Here is a 26,798-nt window from a genome sequence, read left to right as displayed (position 1 = left end):
CATTATAATGGAGTTTCTATCTGAAATAGTATTAACAGCTCTGTACTGTTTCATGGTCCCTGATATACAGAGCATTGATTCTCAACCTTTTTTAATTTCAAGGAACCCCAGTTTTATATGCATTAGGGGCCATGCCACGAAACCCCATTAGAAACAATTCGTTTTTTCTCTGGGACCCCAATCTACACTTTACAATTAACACTTGAGAGAGTGTACAAATGTATCCAAATGGACTGTTTTGAGTTTGAATATATAGATATTGGTCTATGTTTTAATGTAGTACCGTCTGCAGTGGTCTTCAACAGGGGGTCCGGGACCCCTCGGGGGTCCTCAGAGTTACTACTGGGGGGCCACCAAATCCTTGCGTGATAGGAACAATATTTTACATTAACCACTTGAATCCTGGCATCCCTATTCTGAGGGTAACATTAGCCGAAAATAGCAGATCTACGCGCTGCAAGGCGTTATGAGCTCGTAGATCGGCTATTTTCGGCAAAGAGGTTTGGTGTAGGGGGGGCGAAATAAAGAGCAGACCAGTATTGAGGGGTTAAGTGGTTTAACTGTCTGAAAATACACATTAACATGAATCCAACACAACACAAGTCTATGAAGCTATCTATGAAATCTATGAAAAGGTTTAATCTGTAACACAGGTAGGGTGACCCAGTGGCGTTCCCAGAAATTACATTTAGGGCAGGCGAGATTTTTTTCTCTACCTTTTTTTTTCTCCATATCTTTGATTTTCCCTACTTCATCTCTCAGCTAATATAAGGGGTCCTTGGCCTGAAAAACGTTGAAGGCCCCTGGTCTATAGGAATGTGGTGAAGAGCGCCTCCTAGAGGGTGTAATGTTGCAGCAATCACAGGAGACAGGTGAAATGAATTAGTTGGCTGATTGAGCAGGATAGGAGGATGTCGCCTTGTGTGCAAAATAGATATTGCCTGCCTGATTTAAGTTAATTTTATTTGACGACAAAAGTAAAGGCGCCTGTAACTGGAACAGCTAGAATACAAGAAGGATTTGACATACTGTTTTGTTTTTGTGAACTGGAATCTTAGTAAATACCTGCTACTACGGTAGGCCAACATTATCGTGAATTAGAGACGAAGAAACCGCCATTGCACGTGGTCTCTCCTCATCACCACCACAGAGCGTCAGCTTGTAGGTTATTTTTGGTGTAAGAAGGTTATTTTTGGTGTAAGACATGATGCCGCAAAAGTTCACAACCAAGTAGGCCTATAAATAGGCATCATTTATAAATCATAGTGCGACTGTCATGGATGGAGATTGTTTTGGCAAGCCCCTGTGTGACAACCTTAGGGATTTGCGCCTTTGGGACTCGTGTATGGACACATTTTATTCAAAGAAAAAAGCATTTCATGGCTTTTGTTGGACACTTTTTTACAACTTTTATTCGACGTTCTTCTTAAAAGAATCACGAGGAAGGAAGTTAAGTGGTGAGTTGTGATTTTGATCTTTAATACAGTTTCTGTAGGCCAATTTCTACAAAAAGTAATTGCAACGCAGATGTTTGCTTTTATTTGTGCTCGACCGTATGTCATCAACACATGATTTGTTTAGTAGGCCTATATAAGTGACATACTTAGCCGAAACACTGAGGTAAGTTGGTGTAATGTGTAGATCTGTGGTTCTCAAACTTTTTAATGTGAAGGACCCCTAAATTGACAAATATTAGCCCACCGCGCACCGGTTTTGAAAAGATACGCCATAGGGACCCCCATTTTACAGCAGTGAACCATTTTAATACCAAGGACCCTCAGTTTGACATGCATTAGACCACAGACCCCCATTTGATAAACATGATGTCTGGGAGACTGGGACCCCAATCTACACTGTGAAATCGGTGTTAATTTAACCCTGAGTGTGTATACATGGACCCGTATCGAGTCCATTTGGTTCCATTTGTACACTCAGAGTTACAGGCCGGGTCCATTTTCCTAGCTAGCTCTCGTTTAGCTGGGGGGGCCCTGGAACCCCCTCAAGGATCCCTGGGGGTCCTCGGACCCCACTTTGAGAACCACTGGTGTAGATTGGAACCGTTCAAACCATGACGTGCCAATAGAGGGCGATATGGACCCAGCACACAGTACACTACAGCATGGGAGGCATTGGGAGCTGCATTTTACACTATCGTATCTACGAGAGTCTTAGCGACCACCCCCCAGTTTTTCCTGAAATGTCACCAGTAAAGCCCATATTTCTCCAAATATAGGTACAAATGCAAAATATAAGGTGCTTACCCGCTTACCCCAAGTGTTAACTATGTGTCTAGACTCGTAGATATAAAATTGTTAAAATCGATAAAATACATCTACGATAGTCTTGATCTAAGGCTAGCCCAGAGCGTTAGCGAGTTCTATCGCTACTGGACCAGAGCTATAGTTTGCCTTGGACATGTTTGTTTAATGTAGCCTACATAACGTTAACGTTTACACGGGCAGGGCGTCGATTCAGAAGCTAACTGCACTGTGGTTTATTTGATTTTAAAGTCCCGGAGTGAAACATTGAGTGATGATTGTGATCCATCTGTGTCGTGAGATAATGTACACAATACAGGAAAAAAAGAGGGGTGAGAAAAAAATTCGACTCCGGTGGGACTCGAACCCACAACCTTTGAATCACCTCACAAGTGCTTGCCTAGAAGTCCAATGCGCTATCCATTGCGCCACGGAGCCACCTGTTGATGTGGGTCGAACCAAGCTAAATAACTGCAATAACGCCGTCATTACCACGTTGTTACCGTGTTATTATCTCTTGTATATATTATCCACTCGCTGACGTCAGGTAGATGTGTTATGTTCTTTTTCGGCGAGCGACACCTTCGTGCTGTGGCGTTGCCTGACGCTATGTGAGATGGTTCTGCTCTATAATATTATTAACGTGCCTCCTTCGATAGTACGGTTATTTCTTTGGTTTCATATCAGGTGCGGGTTTAACTGGCTGAATATGATGTGAAATTAATAACAGAAGACCTGTTGTAGTTGACATACAGTCAAAATGAATTACGGAAGACATATCGTTGTTGGTGTCGTACAGTTAAATATAGCAACGGAGAGTGCATGAGCAGAGCCCGGATAGCTCAGTCGGTAGAGCATCAGACTTTTAATCTGAGGGTCCAGGGTTCAAGTCCCTGTTCGGGCGGTATGTTTTTGGGATTTTTTTAAAATCCCAGTTTGCCGTTTCGGCGACGTTAACGGTTGTAATTTAAGTAAACTGGAATAATGCGTCGTTAATTTCGGTGAATTGAGTACAAAGGAAACATCCATGGAAACATCCATAGGCTTTCTTGGGTTTAACATCTTCTTATTAGACCTTGTATTGAACTGTACTTTCCTGTGTAAACTGCTAATAAAGTATTCAACCAATCAATCAATACCGCTCAGTGGCTGGCTACACAGGCAAGATTAATTGAATATTAACAGTTTGCATAAAAAGGCACAGTGGCACAGATTTATACAAAAGAATGCTATAAAGATAACCCAACCAAGCCCAGGGCTTGTTTCCATTAAGTTCCATTAAGATCACCATCTGGCGCTCCCTGAAAAAAGCAGCAATTTATTTTTATTTTATTAAATGTGTTTATTGTATTGAATTTTTTTACTTTTCCCCAAAAAATATATATTAAAAAAAAAGTTATTGAAACAACACGGCCCCCTCGCGTATTAGGAGGGCAGGGTGAGTCACCAAAACCAAGGACGGGTGTTTTTGATGAATCTAACATGTTAAAAATGGAGTTTGAAGTTATAATGGGTTTGTATAGGAAGGGGGCGTGTCTGATAAAATGAATATCAAATATCTAAATACTGAATCAAGCAACTTAAAAACGGTCTGGGGGGCTCACAAAAGCCTGAGACGATAAAATGAACCAAGGTTTTTTTTAAAGTGAAATATCCCTATAAGCACACTGGTTATTTTATTGAGCAAATGGAGACATTTTATTAGATAATATTATCTAATACAACGTATAATTATTATCCATTAAGTAAATTGTTTAATATATTTACAAACAAGGAATCACATTGTATATACAGTATGTACATTGCATATACAGTATGTAATATTTATTTTCTCAGGAACCCCGGAGGAATGAGGACAGGTCCATGGCTGCAGAGGGCGTGGAAGAGCCACATTCATATAATTACCTTCAGCATGCTGTCAACCAGCTCTTAGAGGTGCTTGGAAGAAAACTGATGGTGAACTATATACACCGGTATGCATGTAGTAAATTATTATTTTGATATATCTTAGGCAGGTACATATTCCTGTCAAGTCACTTTTTGGTTGTTTTAGGAGAGCGTATACGTAGGTGATAAATACCTGACCTGTTCTACCAAACCAGTCAATGCATGGAGGACTAAAAGGACTACTACACTTTAGAGTCTAGAGACAGAGGACATTACAGCTGCTAAGTCTAAGTCTAATGCCATTGACAATCTAAACTATTGCCACCCTTGGGGCTTAGTGAAAGGAGGGTAGCCCTGCAGGCTGCACTTATAGAAATGTGTCTGTGTATATCTATATGTGGATGTATGTGCATACACATACATCACAAAGTGAATTGTTGTATGAAATGGGTTGCTTGGATTCTCAAATAAATATAATTTGGTTTAAAAAATGATTTTGCTTTGAACTCCAACACCAATTTTAATGTCTTATCTGAATGATAAATGTGTGTTGTACAGTCAAACAAAGTTTTGTCTCAGACGGGAATCGAACCATGTCCTCCAGGTGTATGCGTTTTGCATGATGGGATACATTATTTGACAGAAGGTTGTTTGAAAGACTGAGCAGATTGCAATAATGTACTTACACGACCACTTGCCGGGACAAACAAATCTTCAAGCTCCAAATCTATATGGAGCCAGCTACTTCTCTTCATCTGACAGCGAGGTTCATACGTTTCTTCTGAACGGCAAAACATTTGGAGCTTGTACAAAAATGAAAAGAAAAATCATCCATTCTTTCTCGTAAATTGATGTTTGACAAAGCTGAAGACCTATGAGGTTGACCTATGAACTACTCTACTTTGACAACTACTCAAAACTTTGGGAGTTTGGTGCCTCAGACTTGGTAAGCACTGCCTTAAATAGCCTGGGCACTGTAACAGATTTGGGATGTTTTGTCTTTTACCCGTTTTGAGTGTTTTGTGTATAGACTGAAAACAAACTTCCTCTATTGGTGGACAATAAAGAATGAATCTGACGTTTCAAAGTTGTCAATTGCTCTTCAGAAATTGTGCTTTTTACAGTTTACAAGGGGGGAAATAAATTCATTTAGTTCAGCTATTGTACTAAGGACAAAATTGAGCTGATGCCATCATAGCCAATAAGAACTTGGAACATTTCCAAAAGTGGGACACATTTTTTAGCTTATATTTTGACCTCACTGGTTAAACAATAAAACCAGCCTACAGGCTACACCTACATGGAATTAATAAAATCTTAAGCATGACATTGGTTCAAATTTTTGAATGAAGTACAGATGTTTTGGCCATACTAAAGCTAAATAGCCACTGTGCCAGCAGTCTTGAATACGTCGGTTTCTAAAATGATTCCCAGTATTAGTGATCGATATAAAAATCCTTCCCATCAAATGTTACAGTATTTTGACCACTTTAAACTAGAGAAGTTCGATATGGGCTTTTTTGCCGATATCCCGTATTGTCCAACTCTTAATTTCCGATATTAACTGATATATGCAGGCTTTTCCTACCAAAACTAATGTCATGTAACATCACATATATATCTCCTGTCATGGAATTCACACATGCCTAATTTTATTGTGATGTCCCACTCGATGCAGTCTTAAATGTAAACATTCTGAAATGCTGAAGCCTAGAATAGAACACTTAATTTGCAATTTTAAAATCACTAGTGTCACCATTCAAAAATGCCAACGTGGATTAGAGACAAAAAAGCCGAAGCTCGTTTCCATTGTGGCTAAAGCCTACAGCAGTTGAACTAATACATAAAAACCTTTTGGTTATTGGATCTTGTTTAGTCGATACTTATTTGTTTTAGCTCATGCTCATTTGATTTAGCTATTTTGTCTCATCTGTTTAAGGAAATAGGTAGCTGATATATTGCACTTTTACCTTAGCGCTAGGTATACTCTTGGTTGCTTGTTTTTGCAGAAAATGCACTAAAGACTTCTGGTGATTAGTAGTTTTCGTTCCCTACCTATGTTGAATACACTTATTGTAAGTCGCTTTGGATAAAAGCGTCTGCTAAATGACTAATGTAATAAAAACCGATATAAATTTTTTATGTTAATATTGGCCGATAATATCAGACATCTCTACTTTAAAAACCATATTTACTGGGTCTGCCAGGGCTCTATACAAGATTCACTCCTTTTTCCTCTGCACCAAATAGCTGATCTCCAAGCATGCAGGACCATTTTCGCTGAATGTTCGCCCCAGAACAGGGAAAGTCAGTGTTCAATAAAAGACAAAGCACATAGTTACATTTGTATACAATAGAAATACTTTTTAATTTTTGATGGTTTATCACAGGCATCGTCGTTAACAAGATACTTAAAAATGCAGGTATCCTTTCTCTCTCAGCTCATACGGTTCATCTCTCGCTCTCTCCCAGTCATTCACACACTCCCTCTCTCCCAAACACACACCAGACTAAACATCGAGAAAAAAACAAAAACAAAAGTGACTAGAGATTCTGCTGGATTAAAACCATTACACCTGATTTATACTTGGTTGCGTGCCGGTGTTGCGCACTGAAAACTGTATTTTCAGTGCACGACACCTGCAAACAAGAACGTATAACGCAGGCTTTATCCACCATAGACGCGTCTCAGACACATACGCACACACGCACGCACGCACACACACACAGTCACACTCACATGGACACACATACACAGAAAACAGGGGGGGGGCGCGTCAGCTGTGGAGGGTGGGATGGTGGTGGGGGGGTGTCTCAATGTCTGCAGTAACTTCTACCTGGACAGGGCTGTAATCCTGAAGAATGAAGACAAACGGGACAATGAGCAGTGATCACCCAGTATTTCTCAACCAGCAGTAGTGGGTCTCATACAAAAGGCTTCATGTCAAAATATCAATGTTAAAGGCATAGTTCACCCCCAAAATGACTTTTTTTCTATCGATTAATAATCACCCCATTTGATGACCGGCGGTGGTTCCAGTAGGAGACACAAAGAGTCTCCTTTGTCTCTCCTACCGGAACCACTGCCTACCGGTCCGCTGGCCATCAAATTATTGGCTTAGAAATGGTTGCAGACCGATATGCCCATAGATGGAGATCCCTGATGTTATCAGTAAATTGAGATCTCTGTATCCGTCAGTCCTTGTCCCTTTTATGCCCATGTATGGAGATCCCTGATGTCATCAGTATATGCCCATATATGGGCATGGTTATGTCTGAGTCACAGGACGGGGTTATGTCTGAGTCATAGTGATGGGTTAAATGAGTTCACATGGCGTGAAGCCCAAATTTAGTTCCTAAGATCTGTGCCTTCGCTGCTGATATGGGGTCGAGTCTGAACTGAGGGTTCAGTGTTATTGGCCGTCCACACCAAGAACTTCAGATGTTTTAAAAATCATTCGAACACAAGTTGATGGCAGTGTCCACAGCACAACTATAACAGCAGGAATTATGAATCATAGTTGTAGGCTTGGTGTGGACGGCCCTTTTGCTTCACTTATCGTCAGTGTACAAATTCAGGATTCAAATAAAGAAATAGCAAAATAAGCTCAAAACGCATCGCTTCGCACAGCGTTTCGAGCTTGTATTTTTGATACTTTTGTGTGACGTTGTAGTATGATCAAGTAAAAAATGTAATATGGATATAAGAGGTTTATGCCCAACAGCAACGTTATCCGAGTGAACTGCTTAAAAAGCAGATGGACTTACTGTAGTTTGTCCTGCAGCAGCTCTAGCCTCTGGCGGTCGACGTAGCGTGAGAAGAGGGAGAGGAGGTTAGGAGGGGTGAAGAGGGGAGGCGACAGGGAGGAAGAGGGAACGCTCAGCAGTTCCCGCGTCACAGAGAACACCAGCTCAGTCCTGGACAGAGAGGGAGAGATGCAAACATATAGTCAAACAGGGAGGTTAGGACAGGGCTTCTCAAACTCTTTCGTGCCAGGGACCCCCAAATTGATATATATTTGAACACGGACCGCTATCTGAAAATGTTTTGTGCCAGGGATCCACAGAAGATGATTACCGGTAGTGTAAAAAAGAAAATTATTATAAAATGTTCAGACTTTCAACTCACAACAAAGGAATTATTCTAGTCCCTTTTACAACCGGGTAAGAAAACAATTCACCTTGATTTTAGGTCAAAATAGTCTCGTAATGTTTATCACGGACAGTTGTTAGAGAGTTATTCCATTACCTCAAAAACGTCAACATTACGACAATAGTAAAGCTATACTTTCTGCAGTCAACTGAGTGATGCGTGGGAGCCAATCGTTTGTAGACAGATCAGTTAAACTCATTAAATATTTCAAGCTGCTTTGTTAGCATGTTAATATAAGATGGTAAACAAGTGTTTTAACTGCCAATAACATTAAAGCAGTGATTGTTAGCTGCTATGGTTAGCTACATTATAGGTATACAGTTATAGGTTACATTTACTCCTGGTGTATGAATTTAGAACTGTGATTAAACTTTAGTCAAACTACATGGGCGTTAAACAGTTTAACGCAAACCTTCCAGGCAATCAGAATAAAATATCCATCCGTGGAATAACTTATTTTAACCAACTGTGAGAGCAGTCACTCAATTGATGCAGTCTTCTTATCGCACTCACTCACTCCATATCTGACACTTATACCAATTGTGTGCGCACGCATGCACTTACTCACCATCGATTGTCGTCCATAAGTTGACAGTTAGGATCAGAGCTCTGCATCCTCTCTCCTTCACTCAAGATCAGGTAAAGCAGTGTCACACCAAACTATAGAGAGGACAGGTGGAAGGTTGCTGGATCAAGCACCAAACTTAAAGGATCGCCTTCACATATATCATAGCTAAACAGACCATCTTCCTGTTAATGGCTTTATTTTTAGACATTTAACATTTTCTTCAGTTGTTAAAATGTTTTCAAACCTACCATGGATGTGTAAAATTTAGTAATTTTATCTTCTACACAGACTTGTTTGCCCACTTTTCAAATCAGTCTGCTTTCATATGTATCAAGTAATTGTTGGACAAACAAGTCCTTGTCCTTGTAATTCTCATATAATACCGAAATGAATATGGCTTCCTTGTAAATGAACCAAACCAATGAATATGGCTTCCTTGTAAATGAACCAAACCAATGAATATGGCTTCCTTGTAAATGACAAACCATGTTATGCTTTGGAAAATGGTCGTCAGTAATGTGAAGTACTGTATACACTGACATAGTTCATGGGCTAAACATAGCAGGCGATTGGTATGGCTCTTGTTTGTGGTAAGAAGTGAGTAAGAATCTTTCTGTTGTACTGCAGAGTACATTGTAATGTTCAAAGTTTAAGCTCCATTTATATCTTACTGAGGGGTGTGTGTTCCTTGCTGTGCAGTACTGTGTGTGTGTGTGTGTGTGTGTGTGTGTGTGTGTGTGTGTGTGTGTGTGTGTGTGTACCTTGTTGTGCAGTACTGTGGCCAGTTGACCCTCGCTGCCCTGCAACTCCTGCAGCAGGTCTGTGAGGGCGGCGCTTGACAAGGACTGGATCACCACAGCAACGGGTTCCACCAACCAGCAGAGCACCTGAATGGACCAAGTGAGCAGGACGTTGTTAACACTAACAGTCCAGTCACTTATCTGAAGAGAACTGACTGCTCTGTGTGTGTGTGTGTGTGTGTGTGTGTGTGTGTGTGTGTGCGCAGATCAGGGGTGGGTCAGAATAGTCGATTACCTAACAGCTAACTAGTTGGATTAGTACAACAAATCCACCAGCTAAAATGTGTTGTGGTTTAAAATAATGCAGTAATAGTATCTGCTAGTATCTACATTTGTACATGTGCCCTCCGTGGCCCCTTTTAACATGGATGCTAATTATTAAAAGCTCTCTTACATTGGGCCGACATTCACTGTTAATTGTACTTTTATGTAGCCGCTCCTAATCATATACCACTGAAGGACAGAACATGTCTGCCTGACATTAATTTCTCAAGACAGATTCCACCAACAGCAGAATCTGTCAGCACCACTGGCCTAAACATGTAGTGTTGTTGTTGTTAATAGAAATAAGCAGAAGCACCTGGGAGGAAGTGGACTAAGAAAGGGGAGGAAGAAAGGGGAGAACATTTTTTCCCCCCCTTTTTTTACCGAATGGGTTCCGAGATTGGCCCGACAATAACAATGATATGGGCCTTCTTTGAGAACGACTAGTGTAGTGGATACTACCAGGGATACTTTTGCATATCCCTGGTAGTATAACAATGTCTATAATCATGGTGATATCATGGCCAGGCCAGGCATTTATGGCCTTGCACCATATGACATGACTCTTCGTCTGTCAAAACTTTGTTGCCATGGCCAAGTCTGATTTGAATGAAATCTCATACAGGGGTTCAGTTCTCAGTTAGGCTTAATAAGTTAATGAGAAGAATCAAATGTTTTATTTAAGACAAAAAACAACATTTCGACCTGCTGTTGGTCTTTGTAAGGTGTAATGAAGACCTCCAGCGTCGAAAAAATAATTCATAATACTGTGCATGCACAACCTGTACTACTGTAAGTTGACATTTATATTATAGACCTGTACATGAAACGTGAAGGACCGTCTAAACAGTGTAGGAAGGTCTTTCATATCTGATAAGAAACAGGTAATAGGTCATTTTCTGAATTTGCTGGGAGGGGGTGTGTGTGTGAGTGTGAGTGTTAAGATACCTGGTCTTGCTTGTCCTTCTTGGCCAGGTTGGGCATGTTCCGGGCAATCGCCATGACAACGGCGGCAGCCTGGGCGGGCGGCAGGAAGGGGAGGAGCCTGGAGATGAGTCGTTTCCCCTTCCTCACAGACATGATCATCACACACTGTTCATCACTCACCCTGCAGAGAGAGGACAGTGTGAGGATGTGCCTTTGTCTGTGGAAGTGTGGGTGCCATCTTGTGTGCTATATAGTATTTTCCATAGGGTTTGTTTTTCTTGTCCCAATACAGTGACAAATGCTAGGTTAGTGTGAGGTTAAGGTTAGTTTTTTTTGGTTCAGAAACCTCACCATATGTAGTGCTTAATCCAATCAATCCGGGAACGCATCTGTGTGAGATTTCTTTGGCTGTTCAAAAATACCAGATATACAAGCTACACAGAGTGCCGCACTATGAGCTTGTAGATCTGCCATTTATTTTTTTAATCGTGAAAATCTGTGCAAATCTTTGAATATATATATATATTTTCAAGCGAACATCTTTAACTCAAATCTTTGCTTCCCTGGAATAAAATATTTTGATTCTACAAATGTCTTCTAAATCTTAACAGTAAAAAAATTATAAAAAAACCCATGTTGCTATATCAGTGGTGCTCAAACGTTTTCATGTTAACGACCCCCAAAATTATATGTTATTTTCGGTGTGCGATACCGACGTCTTATTGCGGCAGCTACAAAACGCATCTTGAGATATTCCTTCAACACAAATCTGCTATTTACACAACAATGTTTTGCTTTTCATGGCCTGGAAACCATGTTAGCGTGTCATGGTAGGAGGGCCTTGGTTGTTAGTTGGCTGCTCCGTCCTGTCCCTACCTGTCATCCCACTCCTTCTCCCGTAGGGAGTTGCAGAGCTGCAGGGTGTTGGCTCTATGCCGCTCCACTAGCGCATCTCTCTCCTCCTCGGGCGAGTTGACGAAACGCTTCTCAAAGTCCTGCACCTCCAGGAGCAGACTATACATCTGATCGGACAGAAATGGAACAGAGTGAGTATTGTTGTATTTATTTATTTTTTCTCTCTGATCCTGTTATGTACTAATTGGCTTGCTGGGCTGCTGAGTTTTTATTAAAGACCGAGTTGAGGAGCAGAGTGTTTACCTTCTCCACGGTGTAGAGGATCTGTCTCCTCTTGTTCCACACCTGCTTCTCTCGCTTTTCCTGCGGACAAACAGAGAGACAGTTACTCCTGGACGATGTCACATGATACAAAGATTATGTGCCAGCGGATATAAATTACAACTAATGGGGCCAACTATTCATGATTACGAAAACACTAGGTAATATTAAAACATGCACAGTTGAGACATGACTAGAAGAGAAGAGAGAGAGACAAGAGAGCGACAGCTGGAAATGGGAGGATGAATAGCAAAAGGAGAAAGAGAGGAACCTCATCATCGGAGCGAGACGTCACCACGGCGTCGATCATCTTGCGTGGGTTGTTGACACTCGACACCGTCAGCTTCCCCAGAGAGCCTGCAAACTGAACTAAAGACACACAGGAATGTGTCATATGATGTGTTCATTCCACACATTAAGCTGTTAATATTAGGGCTGAAACTAACCCATTATTTTCCAAGAAAACCAAAACATGTTGATTACTCAATCATTGGTAGGAGTATCGGGCACTTTAAATTAGTGGAGTATCAGACCCGATACTAGAATCGGTATTGGAGGAACCCTAATTTGAACCCAAACAAACACTTTGAAATTACTTAACCACTTAAACCCTATGTACCGGTAACCGATCACCAGTCCAATTCTTCAGACACATTTTACAAGCTCAAAACACGTTGCGTTGTTTTCGCCAAATGTTTGCCTATTATGCTATTATGACAGAGAGAGAGAGAGGGGTACCTGGTCTGTAGGTATGTTCCACCTTTGCGACCTGTGGCGTGATAAGTTTGGTGGTATGTTCCTTCTTGCTGCTGTCCCTTTCCCTCTCCTGACGCTTCTCCATTTTCTCATAGTAGTTCTGCACAAGCACACACAAAACACACAGTTAAGTAATTACTCAACAACTTTAAATATGATGAAGACAAACAGCACATAAAAAGCACCTAAACAGTGTTAATTTAACTCAAGGGTTATGTACTAAAATACTAACTTAACTACCAGAGTTATATGAACACTTTAGTGTGCATTTAGATTATTGTGGTCTCATCTTGGTACTGTACTGAACCAAATTCAGTCCTCTTACCCAGCTCTGGTATTTGAGAAAGAAATGTTTCTGTTCATTCCATTACATTTTTATTAGAGTTTACTAGAACTCCATCATCACTACTGGCTACTGCAACAACTCAACTTCCTCTAAGTGATCGAGACATGTTAGATTCAACAGGGCTTTGAGTTATGTTTTCTCATTCTCTACTAATTTTGATATCAATTCCCAATTCCAAGTAGTCCCTGTTACTGCTGACCCCTCTGGTTGGTCTTGGAGGGTGTAGGCAATAACGTGTATCCTGTGATACATGTGACATCGGCAGCCGCTTCTTTTCATCCGACAGTAAAGAGTTTCAGGAACACACAATCCCTCCCAGTTCCGCTCCCTGCTGAACAGGTGCCCTGACCAACCTGTAGGAGTCACTAGTTAAGAAACAGACCCACGAAAATGGCCAACCGTGTTCGTTGGAGCACCCGGGCCAAGCCAGATGCACCAGTCTCGACGTTGGCGGGCGGGAACTTTAACCCCCTGTGCCACCTGGACACCCACTTTGATGCCCAGCAGTCCACTGACCTGGTAGTAGTAGTCGTCCAGGTAGGGGTCGGTACTCTGCAGCTGCATCATTTGGATCTTGGCCACCCACTCCTTCTCTCTCTGGGTCATCAGGTTGCTGTATGGGTCTCTGCTCCTCCTGTCCCCTACGACCCTGCCCCGGTCACTGGACAGAGGAAACATCGGTCAGATCAGACACACACACAGACAGACAGACAGAGACCAGCGTTAGATTGCTGCCAAATATCTGTAGTTTGGCTTCCAGAAACATAACTCTTTGTTTAACCACATGAACTCTGGGGTGACCATTTCGAAATGGCCAATCTACAAGCCGATCTACAAGCTCACAACGAGTCGCAGCTTATGTTGTGAGCTTGTAGATTGTCTATTTTCACAGAAGATATTTGGTGTAGAGAGAAAAAAAGGAGGGTGGCACTGGCTAGTATAGACCCCTGGAGGACTCTGGTCAACAGAGTATATAGGGTTTAAGTGATATAAAAATAAATCAAAAAGCTGCTTATGTTGATTTTTTGAGGCACTCACCCTATTCCTCGGCTCTGCATGCGCTGGGTGAGCATGCGTCTGTGCTGCGGGTGGAGGTGGGTTGTGTTGTGACGGATGGGGGGGATATGGTTGTGGTTGGGGGGGCCGAGGGGAGGCGGGGGGCCCATGCGGTGGCCATGGGGGGGCGGAGGACCAGCGAAGAACGGCCTGAAGCCTCCACCACCCGGTAACAAAGGAGGGGCTGGACCACCACGGGGAAACCCTTGCACCTGGATAGAGAGAGAGTGTTGAGATGCATCTGTGATGGTCTGTCAAATTAAACTGATATTATTGAACAGATAGTGCGCAAGAGATCCCACTGCACGCTATCAGTCATATGAATTTACTAAATTTGAGAAAGCCAATGCTGTCAACTACCACCTCCACGTGTTGCACTTTGCAGATCATGTCATAGTCTACTTCTATACATTTAAATTAAAGTAAAGCATATTTCTGTTTAATTATGCACAAAAATAATCAAGTGCTAAGCTAAATTCCTTGTTAAATATTGCAACTCTATTACACGATGTTGAGCTCCCATGAGCACTGGATCTATACTTTCACTTCGTCCATTTGTGGTCTTAGACTGCCACCTTGTGTTTGAAAGGTATTATGACATTGTATATATTCTAGTTGTAGCACTATGTCGAATACAATGCTCTTATTTAATTATTGCAATTGCAGAGTGATCTTTTTGTTACATAACACGTATGTATATAATTTATTTTACTCTGCAGACACCCACATACACAGAAATTGAAGAATTTAAGGAATCCTGGGGTTGCTGATTCTTAAGACTGAAGAACAGTCTGTGTAAATGACTGTGCGATATGTATACTTTCATAAGCGCAGTAGTTAACTCATTCAGTGCCACATGACGTCTAAGACGTCCGTTTTTATCGCCATTGTTAAGCCCTGAGCGCCACGTGACGTCTAAGACGTCATAAAAATAATAACGTTTTTTACTTCTTTTTTTTTTCTGAACCCAAGATATCATGATTTGAAAATGTGCTGCTCCATTCACTTCTTGTTTAACTTCTTACTGAAAAAGCCTGTATCTCGGCTCCTGAGCACTTTTTTTTTACAATGAATTATTGGCTCTGGCACTGGGACAACACAGACAGAAATAAGTCTGGCACTGAATGAGTTAATTAGTAAGGGTGCTAATCTAGCTATATGTTGCACTATCCTGCAGAGTTTGAGTTTTTTGCTGCCATGCTCAGAAAGCACAACAATGCATTGACTCTCTAATTCTTGTTCGTGTTTTTATGCCATCACTGTGCGCTGTCACATACTGACCTGAGAGTTGAGCAGCTGGGCCCGCTGGATCTGTGACAGAACGGGACCAATACCGGGAGGGAACGGACCACGACACAGTGGAGAGTTCTGAAAACACACACCCAGTTAGAACCGCAACAAGAAGAAAAGAACCCCTGATGTATTATGACATTCAGGAGGCTACATCAACAGCTGTTGATCAAAAGTAAAGAATAAATATGAGAGCAAACAGAGATGGAGGGACAGAGGAACAGAAAAGAACAAGATAGGACAGGCTCTATAGAGGATCAAATTAAAGGGACGTTCAGCAGATTTAGACCTATATATAATTTATCTCTAACATACCTGTAGTACTTTGACCTGCAGAGAATATTAGCTCCAGAGCCAGCTGTTCGCTGGAACAGAAGCCGACATGTCTAGTGTCTTGCTGTTAACAAGCATTCTAAACAGGACATGCATCTCTGAAGGGTGGCCATAGCTGAATGGTTAGAGAGCCCGTCTGGGAAGTCAAAGGTCCCAAGTTCAATTCCAGGCCTCAGAAATGTGTCGAACGTCCCTGAGCAAGACATTTAACCCTTAACTGCTCCACAAGCACTACAACCATTGGCTGCTCACTGCTCCTAGTAGTTATAGGATGGGTAAAATGCAGAGGACATATTTCACGTTATGTGCAAATATATAGAGAAAAGAAAACACCCCAAGGGGTGAGGACCAAATTATTATTATATAAAAGCTTTATGGTTACCAACTGCCATATTTACTTTCATCATCTAGAAAGCAACCAACGCAGCACCATCAGTGGATGGTTTTATGGTCTTATTCCAAACTATCAGCTTCAATGTGCTAATGTTTACAAACAAAGGGAGCGTATCCATGTTCCCCAGGTTCCATGTTCCTCGCTTACAACTAACTAACACTAAGGGTAAGCGGGAAACATAGAACCCGGGGAACATAGGGATGACCCCGTTTACAATCTGACCTGACTGATGCAGTGGTTCACATTAAACTACGCTTTCAATTCACGGCAGTCTGTGCTGAGGCAGAGAAAAATAGTTTATTTTAAGTTTAGTAAGTGAACATGATGGCATAACGTCATGAAATAAATTCAAGTGTACCCCTCCCCCACTATGGAAACTACAAACTGCTTGTTTAGTTGTTTTCTAATACCCTGTGGAATGCTTGGTAGCAGCAAAATGCTGCCTCCCTGTTCCAGCCGACTTCGCTTTCTGCAGGTCCAGGAACCACAGGTATGTAAGAGACAAATAGCCAAATAGATCTAAATTTGCCAAACGTACTGTTTAAGGGAAGGATAGAGATGGCTGAAGGACTGATGGCTGGTGGGTAGGGAGACAGGTATGGAAGGACTGACAGCTCTTGAGACTGTATTTACATGTCACTGCTCAGTAAGGTTTGAACTAGCTGACTGTTAATAGATGTGTTTACGCAAGCATGTCATATAACACGACATATACAAGCTTCAAAAATATGTTTGTCATCCAACCTGGACACAAATACAAAATATGAAAACCTAAATAGTATTTTTTTTTTCTCCTTCAAAGGTTTCAGGGATTTTGGTTGCTGTGATCAAAGCTGACAGCTAGCTACAGTGCCAACTGGGTTACAATAATAAATGGAATATACAGAAGGCATTAGTAACAACCTTTCCACACAAACAGGGTATGAGTATTCATGATAACAGCTAAAACGGTACTGCAACTTTTCTTATTTGGCAAATACTTTCCCATTACTATTTACTGACCAACAACTTCAGCAAATCTAGTTTGTCCACTTTGAGAGGGTGACAAATCTTTTTGCTTTGCTTTTGCTTTTCAGCTGAAGTGTGTGATGTAATAGCTTTGACTTTGACTTGTCATTGGTTGTAGAAAATGAACCACTTAAACGGTTACCCGACATACTTCGTTGACCAAGGTCCCCCCAGGAGTATATACTTGTCCCCTCCTTTTTTCTATCTAAACCAAATCTCTTTGCTGAAAATAGCCTATTATGACCAGCCCAGAATAGGGAGGCTAGGGTTCACGTGCATAAGGGACCTGTGGAAGAAAAGAAGGAATGAGGGATGGATGAAGCAGAGGAGAGACTCACAGCTATATTGAGGAGGGTGTTGGGTGACAGGCGGTCAGGGAAGGGAGGAGGATATCTGTGCTGGACTGGGGCTCTCACATGAACCGCCGTGGGGTGGTGGATCTATGCACACAAACACAAACACACACACACACACAATACATATAAAAACACATACACACCAGAACAGCCACATAGAGGACAATACCAAGCACACAAAAAAACACAGGCACAAACAAGGGGAAAAGGGTTACCATCAATCAACACACTTCAGCTCGAACTATGTCAACTCTATTTGAGGGACAAGTGAACGGTGCAAACATAGTGTACAGCAAGAACAGAGATAAAAGGAATTCCTTCAAATTCACCTGATGATTGAGGGCGTGGCTCATTGGCTGTTTGGGCGGAGTCCCGATAGGCACTGCCCTCACAGGAGGGGAGCCAATCACGGGAGAGGAAGAACGTGGAGGGGGGACCCTCTCCGATAAGTCCCGGCACTCCTCCCCCCTCATGGGAGGAGGCCGCTTGGGAAGACCCACCTCCTTGATGATGGACATCAGTGAACTGTCCTGAGGGATGGAAAAGCACCAGAGACACCAATAATAAACATACTGTCCAATGATGGTTGTAGAACAACATCAACATGGCTCACATGCTCACATTCAAACCTTATGATTGATATTTACTCATTACTATTATTATCACAGTTACACTGGGCAGTCGCAAAAGAAAGAGCCTACTAAACCATTTTTACAACACAATATAGTGCATGCATTCAAACATATGGTATGTAAAGGAGAATTCATCTTGGCGTCCATAATTTGGCCATGTCATTATAAATCAAGTGTTAAAAATACACTGAAAGTAGCCGATCTAAAAGCTCACAACGTATTTAAAGTACAACTGGGTGTCCACAACAAATGTACATGCAGATCATTCAAGGTCTCAGAGCCCCCTCTTTAAAGTTGTTTGGGAGACCGCTATTTGCCATTTGTGCAAGAAGTCCTTATGTCATCCACCCTCACAGCAAGATATTTCCAGTTTTCATTTCAGAGAAAGGTGTTTCAATTATTAACCCACTGTTCTGAAGGTTGAGTGGAAGACATGAGCACAACAAGCAGCAATGCAGAGGCCAATGTCTTATTTCTGAGTCACAGTTCTGTAGAAAAGCAAGTAGAATGGAACAGCGAGCGATCCTCACCTCCATGTGAGTGACTAGTCCAGGGGTGAGGCTGATGGGCCCAAAACCCATGTTGTTCTCCCAGATGCTGTGAGAGTTTATCTGAGAGAGAGAGAGAGACAGAACAGGTATGTATGCAGAAGGACAGAGGAAGAGTTCCAGCAGTGCTTTATAGACATGGCAGGCCTCCTTGGAAACTGCCTTGAGTGAGAAAATCTTCTTTCAATCAATACGACGGGTCAATGTTATTATGAGTGCAGATTTATCATTTCACGTGCATCACTATTTGTCTGCATTTAGCCTAGGATGCACCAGCATCAAGTGAGCAATTGTACATTGTATTTCCTATTGCAGTAAATAAGACCTGAAATGGCCCACTATGCTACACATTTGTATTATTGTTTTTACAACAAATATTGTGAAAAGGTTGTGTAGATCTTAGTTCCACGGTCTCCCGGACCCTACCTACAGTACACGTGACTCGCCTCCATGTCATTCTTATCTCATATGTTCAAAAAAGATGGGGGAAAAAAACCCACATGATTTCATTTTCACTCAAGTTTTCAGAGCCGTTGTATGGAATAAAAAGGTAAGTAACAGGACACAGACTCAAATCAATAACGTAGTAGACAGAACACCAACCTGTCCCATGGGAGTAGTCCCTCTACGCAGTAAATGTTGCTGCTGCTGGTAGCTTAGCATGGACGGGGGAAGAGGGCCGGGAGGGAGGCCTGGAGAAAAACACAACACAGAAATATCAGTAGGTTAAAAGTTGTTAATCAAAACGGAATCTGAATCCCTTATCCAATCTTATGGGTAAATTGTTTATGGACAGAACTAAATCTGTACATGGACAAGTGCCCATGTAGTTATAAAAGATACTCTTTCAGCCATGAACAAAGAAACTTGACTGGCCTGCACGGAACCTAACCATAACCCCATCAAACACCTTTGGAAACAATTGGAACCCCAAATGCAAGCCAGGATTATTACATGAGGGTCTGACCTCATTAAAGGTCTTGTGTCTAAACGAAAACAAATCATGGGCATTTATATGGGGTTGGTACTTTGCTACTATATTATAACATTCTCAACTATTCTGAAATGGCTTTTCACTAGTTGGAACATTGCTGCTGCAATTTGCTTCCATTCACCATTCCCACAGATCTGCTTAAAAGATTAATTAACAGATTTGCATGAAACTTGAATACATTTAGATTAATTCATGTAATACATTTGAATAATTAGTGAGCTGGTCCTAAATGGATCAAACCGCATCCCTAATTAAGACGGACTACAGTGCTGACAATACGGCAGTCTTTGATATAGACAATCAGTACACACAAACAAACACAAACATTTTCTGATCTTAAAGGTGCTTAATAAATGAATGAATGAAAGAACGACTTAACTCACCGGAGGCAGAGTGCCCAGCAGGCAGCTGGTGGTGGTGGAGGTGAGGGGGATGGGGCATGGAGGAGGGTGGATGCAGGCCTCTGGGACGCTCCAGCACAGACAGTGCGGACAAACTTGAGCCTAGCGCGCCGGGGGATAGACCGGGGTTCTCGGCTGCCCCGACCCCCGCAATGGCCGGGTCTGCCCCCAGGATGAGTCGGGCCAGGGACTCTGCCAGGTCGCCTCCTGCTCCTCGCTCGGCCAGACCTATGAGAGTCAAGAGTTAGGCACATCTTTGATATGGCTAACAATGTAATTTCCGTTTTAACTTTTATATTGAATAAAATCATCATATGCATGCTAAATCTGTTCCAATAGGGTTCTATACATGCGCACCGCCCCACCCCGAAAAATTGCCGATCTACAAGCAAGGCAAATATGTCATGCCCAGAATAGGGATGCTGGGATTCATACGTTTAAAAGAGACAGCACAAATGCATATCGAGTCCAGATGAACTTGCTGCTGGCCTAGTCAACTTTTTGCTGGAGGAAAATAAGTTGTTAATTTCAGTGGAACTAGGAGGGGCTGTGATGTATGTGTTTTGGCTCACTGTTGCCTCACATGCCAAAATCGTTCCAAGGATTGCTCATATGAGGCCGGAACAAGGTCTTTGAGTCCTGTGTCAATAAGGAGGGAACTTGTAGCATGCACCCGGCATACTAAGTCAAGTTGTCAATCGATGTGTCAACAGGAAGCATAGAGACAATACTTGTTTTTGTTTGACTTTCACGCCTTGGCGTTTCCCTGAGGAATGTAAGCGCCGCAGTATGAATAGGAAACGAAAATCCCTTAACCGCACTGGAATGCTCCTTAAATTAGTTCTGATAATCTAAGAAAGTCTGGTACCTACAGAAACACATCGCAGTCATTGCAATTTCAGCCAGCTGAAACATCTTCAACGTGTTATATCCTGTTATTTAGTTCCATATGTTTTTCTATTTTCCAAGTCATCACCAACCTGGTGGAGGTAGACCAGGAGAGGAGATGTTGTGTGGAGGGAGGCGGCTGGCGGGAGGAGGGAGGTGGATGGAGAATGCATCATTAGCACCTCCCAAGTCTGCGTCACCAACCAAACATCTTCCTCCTCCGAACCCCAGTCCTGTTCCTGACACATCGAGCCCAGCGAGTCGTTTATGCTCCTCCTGCCAGTCATCATCTAATGGGAAAAAGAGAACAAACACACAATTAGATGTGTCATTGCGATGAATCGTCCATTTTATTTTAACTCTATGGAAGTAATCTTCAACTGGTGTACCGTAACCAGTTTTGCACTCACTATGAAGATCCAAATAGCCCAGTATTTAAATTGGTTTTGTCTGTGGCTGTCACGAGCATCTCCCAGCCATCTTTTGGGATGTTTAGCCACTGACAAACTTTGCTCTAGAGCCAGACTGCTTTTTAGGCCCGTCCCTGACTAAGAATTGATATAGTCGAATCTGATATAACGTCTACTGGGAGATTCGACTGAGAGATTGGAAGTCGAATCAGACTCCCTCAATCGAATCGTCGATTGAGGGAGAGGGCAATACACAGGATTACCAAGATGGATTGGCACGCATTAAAAGTTCCATGTGGACCTTTTATCTCTGATCACATACACGTGGATGGCACTCACCACTGAAAATGTCACCATGACCTGTGAGTATATTTTTGATTTATTGTCGGCCAGCTGAGCCAATCAGCATTATGAAGCATTATTCAAGTTTGAAAGCACTCGTTTTCAATCACACAACGTCCTGCTGCCTCCTGCATAATTATGTGACATTTTGAAGCAGGTGGTGTACGAACTACGCAGGACGTAGAGTGATTTACAACAAGCGCTTCCAAACTCGAACATATAGAAAATCAATGCATAGAATAGAATGTATTGACAGAAAGTTGCTCATAACATGTCTACCCAAGCGATCCGTACAGGTGCAATATTGATGAGTTTATCGTCGTATACAATTAATTAGATAGGACTTTTCAGTTTAATGAATGGCCTGTCAAGGGAGGGTATTGCAACTAAGATGCAGATAGCATTATATCATCTAAGTTGCTTGCGGCTAGCAGTTAAGGAAATTTTAGAAGCAAAATCCCCTGGTCTAATATTGATTTGCTTAAAGTCGTACAATATCGCAAAAAAATAAAACATTAATGCAAGGCACTTTTATTTCACACACCTATAAAAAGGAGACTATTGCATAAGAGGGGGCCTGGTAGAACACAAAATAAACGTAATGCCCGCACACTGTCTATACTTGCAGTTATGATTGGGTGTGTGATTTAATTTGCTATCCATCGGGAGCCAATCCCTACGTAATTGCCTTGGGAACCAATGGATCTCAAGCCATGTGGCCCATAGGTTAGGAGCCAGTATCTCCTGTTTCCGGAGCATTAGCAAAGCTTGATGTACAGCTTGAAGTACACCGCCTGGACATGATGCCATGTTGCAGTGACAGATACCCCCAAATCCAACCCTTGACACTGAGTACCAAGCAGGGAGGCATTGGGTAACATTTTAGAATTTGTTATGACTCGACTGGGGGTTGAGCCGTCTGCCTCCCAATCTCAGGTCGAACACTCTAACCACATGGCCACCACTGCCTGAACTGGTACTCCCTATGTGAGACGGCGTCTTACCGTCAAAAGGTATGTGCCTGGCATAAGTCTTCGAAAACGAAACATTGTATTTTTCAAATAAATGCTTTAATTTCAGGCACAGTATTACAGTGGGCAGGAGTCGTTTACTTTTGGATTGAGGAGTTCAGGAACAATTGCTATTGTTAAAAATGTTCCCTTTAAAATTACAGATTTATTGGCGAGTAATAGTATCATGAAAATAATGGTTAACAGGAGGGAGCGAGCCTTTCATTTCAAACTGAGCTAATTCTAAACATTCACCTTCCATGTATTTTGAACATTTGTGAGCACAGGAAAATAACTGTCCCCCCACATGTATTGTAATTTGCAATTACGTATAAGGTCTAGCTAAGTTTAGCGTTGCAAAGGGTCTGAAGTTTCCATGGGAGGTTAAACGCTGGAATTTTGGAAGTTTTCACTAATGCCAACAGAAAATTAAACACTATTTCAGTGAGTGAATAGTTAGTTTGGGGGGAAAATGCACTTAAGGCACACATTTAATGGAAATTCAGTTGAACTGCAACCTGCATTGTGAATTCAATGTGCAATGCAGTCCTCCATCACATGTACTGTTAATGCCAGCATCCCCTTTAACAGGAATACAGTACCATAAAACAACCCTTTACATGCACAGTGCGTTCTCGTGCATGTGCAGATGATTCTCAGCATCTTGCACACTAATGCAGTGCTGCTGATCCCACACCACTTTAAACCAGAATTGAAATAAAAATGACTCCTTTCTGATAACCCCCATATTTACATTTTATTACCATTAAATCAGAGTTGAAATAAAAATGACTCCTTTCTGATAACCCCCATATTTACATTTTATTACCATTAATTCCCTTTTAGTTCCGATGGAAGGTTTCCACCTTATTCCCAAATGTTTGCAAGCCTAGTAAATCAATTGCCATATGATTGGTTTTGGTCAATATGCATCCCGAGAGCGTCTTACCATTGGCCCCGGCTCCAAAGGTGTCGTCATTGAACTGATCAATCTCATCTTCCTCCTCTACCAGTCCCTCCTCTTCCTCCTCCAATTTACAGTCTTCATCCAGCGACTGCAGAGGAGAGACAGAGAGGATGAGCGAGGAATGAAAAGACCTCATGGAAAGGAGCGAGAGAGGAAGGAATGTTAAGTGAGTAGAGGGGAGATAAGGGCAGGATGAATGGAGGAAAGGATGGACAGAGATGGGGGAAAGGGGGATAGGAGTGAGAGATAAGACAGAGAGGGATAGGCAGCATGCAAGAGACGGCAGGAAATTAAGGAGATAGAAATAACCCTGCATAACCCTGCATAACCAGCCTACATCTTGCAATTTCACTTTTCACAGACGGATTCAGCCGTCAGCTGGAAGGCGGACCTATCAGCGAACAACAGGGAGTGGTTTAGATCAGGGGTCCCGGTCAGTTTTGCACCAAATAACACCTTCACGTAGTCAATATATTCGGTGTCACTGGGTTGGGGGTCGTCCTGTTATCTGATTGTCTCCTTTGTTTTATTAATCTCACTTTACAGCGGTTAGATTTGGTCATCGTACATATCAAATTGTAATTCTATGAGACGGGAAATGTACTAGATTGGGAGAATTGCATCTCCGACGTGCCACTAGGCGCAAATGTTTTGTAGCATTCTTTCTGTAACAAGTTTGCTGTGGCCGGGCATGTTAATATTAACATTTAGCACCTCAATGAGACGCTTGCCAGACTGGGGGAGTCGACAAGCAGCACACAATGGAATTCAATGTGTTGATAAGTACCGTCTTTAGTTTTGTTAAGTAGGCTACCCAAAACAGCAGTGAAAGATAGCAGCGGGAGATTGGACTGAGCACGGCTGGTCTACTAATACCTAAATGGTCATGAAAAGAAAATAACTAATTTTTACGTGGACTGGCATTGCGGACCACCAGTGAATGTTCCATGGACCCCAGGTTGTGAACCCTTGGTTTAGAATCTGAACTTTAGATACAGGAGCAGTGCCGTATTTTTTAACAACACAAATGTTTGCACTTGGAAGTGGTTCAGTAGATGCTGCTATGGAATACGTTTAGAAATCGATTCAAGGCAGGGAGAAGGTGTTATTGCTCTTCTCCCTAACGGGTTTAGCAAGGGTTTGATTTACCAAATAGCTCCGCTGGGTGTACGCCATCATGATGGCCTGCAGTTCTGACTGGTCAACGGGCTGATCCAAACGCCTTCACAAATATTTGTGGTCTACTTCCATTGATGACGTTCACAACCAAAGTGAATGCTGGGTTTTAATCACCACACCACAATGAATGAAGTGAAATGTGTGAGCTGGCTTTGTGAGGCTAAGAGATCAGAGAGTGGGGGAAGGAGGGAGGGAGGGAAAAAATAGTCATTAATTCATCCATCAGCTTGATTTAGATATTGTAGCACGCTGAAAACCCACAATGCATCAACTTAGGCATATGACTGAAGTTGAGCCTGTAGGAAGATACAAGAAGAAAGAACTTGCATTGCACACACACACATAGTAGGCTACAGGGTTGAGTTGTTTTGAGCAATCGTGGAAACAGATGTAGAGAGATTAATAAGCAGACAGTGTGGTTGGGACTTTGTGTATATATAAACATTATTTAACCCTGTGTCTCTTGTTATTGCCCACTGCCAAGAATATTATCCACCTAACATACTTAACGCCACACACAGTATAAACAGGTATAACCACCTTTGGTGTTTCTTAATCAGTGGGTCACTGCCTACATTTGATAACAACAGTGTCCTGGTGGCTGAGTCACCACACGGTAGCAACATTACATCTGTCTCTGGCCTCTTTCATAAGACTGAGAACACATAACTATGAGTATGCAATGCATGAACTCAAATCACACTAAAGGAATTGGGTCCCTGAGGGTCAAGGCTTACAACGTTTTTCCTGCCAATCTGTTGCTACTGACGTCAACTACTAACGCCAATAGTCACCATATTCAGTCCCAGTATTCTTCAAGGAGCTTTGAATCATGGCGTGTAATAAAAACAGCGTCTAAAGATAGCTGGCATGGTAACACTAGTTACAGTCAGTGACCCACCATCAACTAACCTCCTCGGGCTAGTCTAGTAGCTTGATTGATTGAATACATTATTAGACAGAAATACAAACAGCACGAGTACAGCCATACACTTGGTCTAAAAGGATTTACACAAAAAAAGTCCCTAGTGGACTTGTTTCCATTGAGGTCCTATGTATTCAATTCATCAACATAAAAATAACAGTCACCAAAAAGAAATATCATCACAACAAATACAAAACACTATACATTAGCTAGCTAGCTAGCTAGCTAATGCTGACGTTACATCACGCACTGGTCTGGGTCTCCACGTCGATAGAAGGACGCCCAGCCTCAGACCAGACAAAACACAAACACACACCACAAATGACTCTAGTCTGTCGCTATTATGAATAAAAGACGGCGCCAGAAGGCCGTGCGAGGGCACTGAGGACTAGCCGCTCCCCCCCTCTCTCCCTCTGCGGCCCATGTGACCCAGGAAAGCCCGCTGCTTCACGCAGGCCGCGGTACATAACACGCATAAACAATGGCCACAATTCAGCGTTAAAAACCGCGCACACACACTTGTCTCGCTGCCTTGTGTTTCCATACGACCGTCGGTAGCGTCTCATACATGATACGAAAGAATAAAGCAGACACGCAGCGTTTCTCTCACCTGGTATCGGAACATCTATCTTTAGGTTTGTAGGGAAAACAGTCTCCCAAGTCTCTACAGGAGCAAAGCGGCGGCGGCGCGGCGCGCGGGCGGGCGGCAGCGTTGACGGGAACGCGCAACGCCACTACGTCATTGCCTACGCGGACGAGCACGCACTAACACGGTTGTCCAGCTACAAGTAGGCCTAATCGTGGCCTTTTCAGGTGTTTTGTGATTAATTAATATCTTTATACTTGCAGACATGAAACAATTATCTAGTAACTTTATTTATTTCAACCCGCTGTAAACTTAAAAATATATATATATATAATAATTATTTT

General features: G+C 42.2%; 1 protein-coding gene across 2 annotated transcripts; it reads right to left on the bottom strand.

Moving 5' to 3' along the window:
- Positions 1-6,483: 6,483 nt before the first annotated feature.
- Positions 6,484-26,585, bottom strand: patl1 (PAT1 homolog 1, processing body mRNA decay factor). 2 transcript variants are annotated; one of them, XM_080446664.1, is made up of 21 exons: positions 26,479-26,585; positions 24,914-25,103; positions 23,747-23,852; positions 21,128-21,325; positions 20,130-20,375; positions 19,356-19,444; positions 18,735-18,815; positions 17,902-18,102; positions 17,555-17,656; positions 15,473-15,559; positions 14,174-14,403; positions 13,652-13,796; positions 12,772-12,889; positions 12,305-12,402; positions 12,016-12,075; positions 11,734-11,879; positions 10,879-11,038; positions 9,628-9,753; positions 8,867-8,958; positions 7,914-8,063; positions 6,484-7,000 (listed from the first exon to the last, which is right to left on the bottom strand). In XM_080446664.1, the coding sequence occupies exons 2-21, from the start codon at positions 24,941-24,943 to the stop codon at positions 6,979-6,981; spliced, it is 2,487 nt and encodes an 828-aa protein (XP_080302790.1). In that variant the 5' UTR covers positions 24,944-25,103; positions 26,479-26,585; the 3' UTR covers positions 6,484-6,978. The 2 variants fall into 2 exon arrangements, with proteins under 2 accessions (XP_080302790.1, XP_080302791.1); XM_080446665.1 differs by lacking the exon at positions 24,914-25,103 and having other exon boundaries at positions 26,479-26,574.
- Positions 26,586-26,798: the final 213 nt, after the last annotated feature.

The sequence above is a fragment of the Gymnoscopelus braueri genome, assembly GCF_963280865.1.
Source record: "Gymnoscopelus braueri genome assembly, chromosome: 2".
In the NCBI taxonomy this organism is placed as follows: Eukaryota; Metazoa; Chordata; class Actinopteri; order Myctophiformes; family Myctophidae; genus Gymnoscopelus; species Gymnoscopelus braueri.
This window is presented reverse-complemented; position numbering and strand designations above follow the sequence as displayed.

Coding starts and splice junctions, on each gene's coding strand:
- patl1 (XM_080446664.1), bottom strand. CDS start 24,943: ATGATGGCGTACACCCAGCGGAGCTATTTG. Junction 9,754..10,878: donor AGAAGGACAAGCAAGACCAG/GTATCTTAACAC, acceptor TGGTCCATTCAG/GTGCTCTGCTGGTTGGTGGA. Junction 8,959..9,627: donor CCACAGTACTGCACAACAAG/GTACACACACAC, acceptor TCCTCTCTATAG/TTTGGTGTGACACTGCTTTA.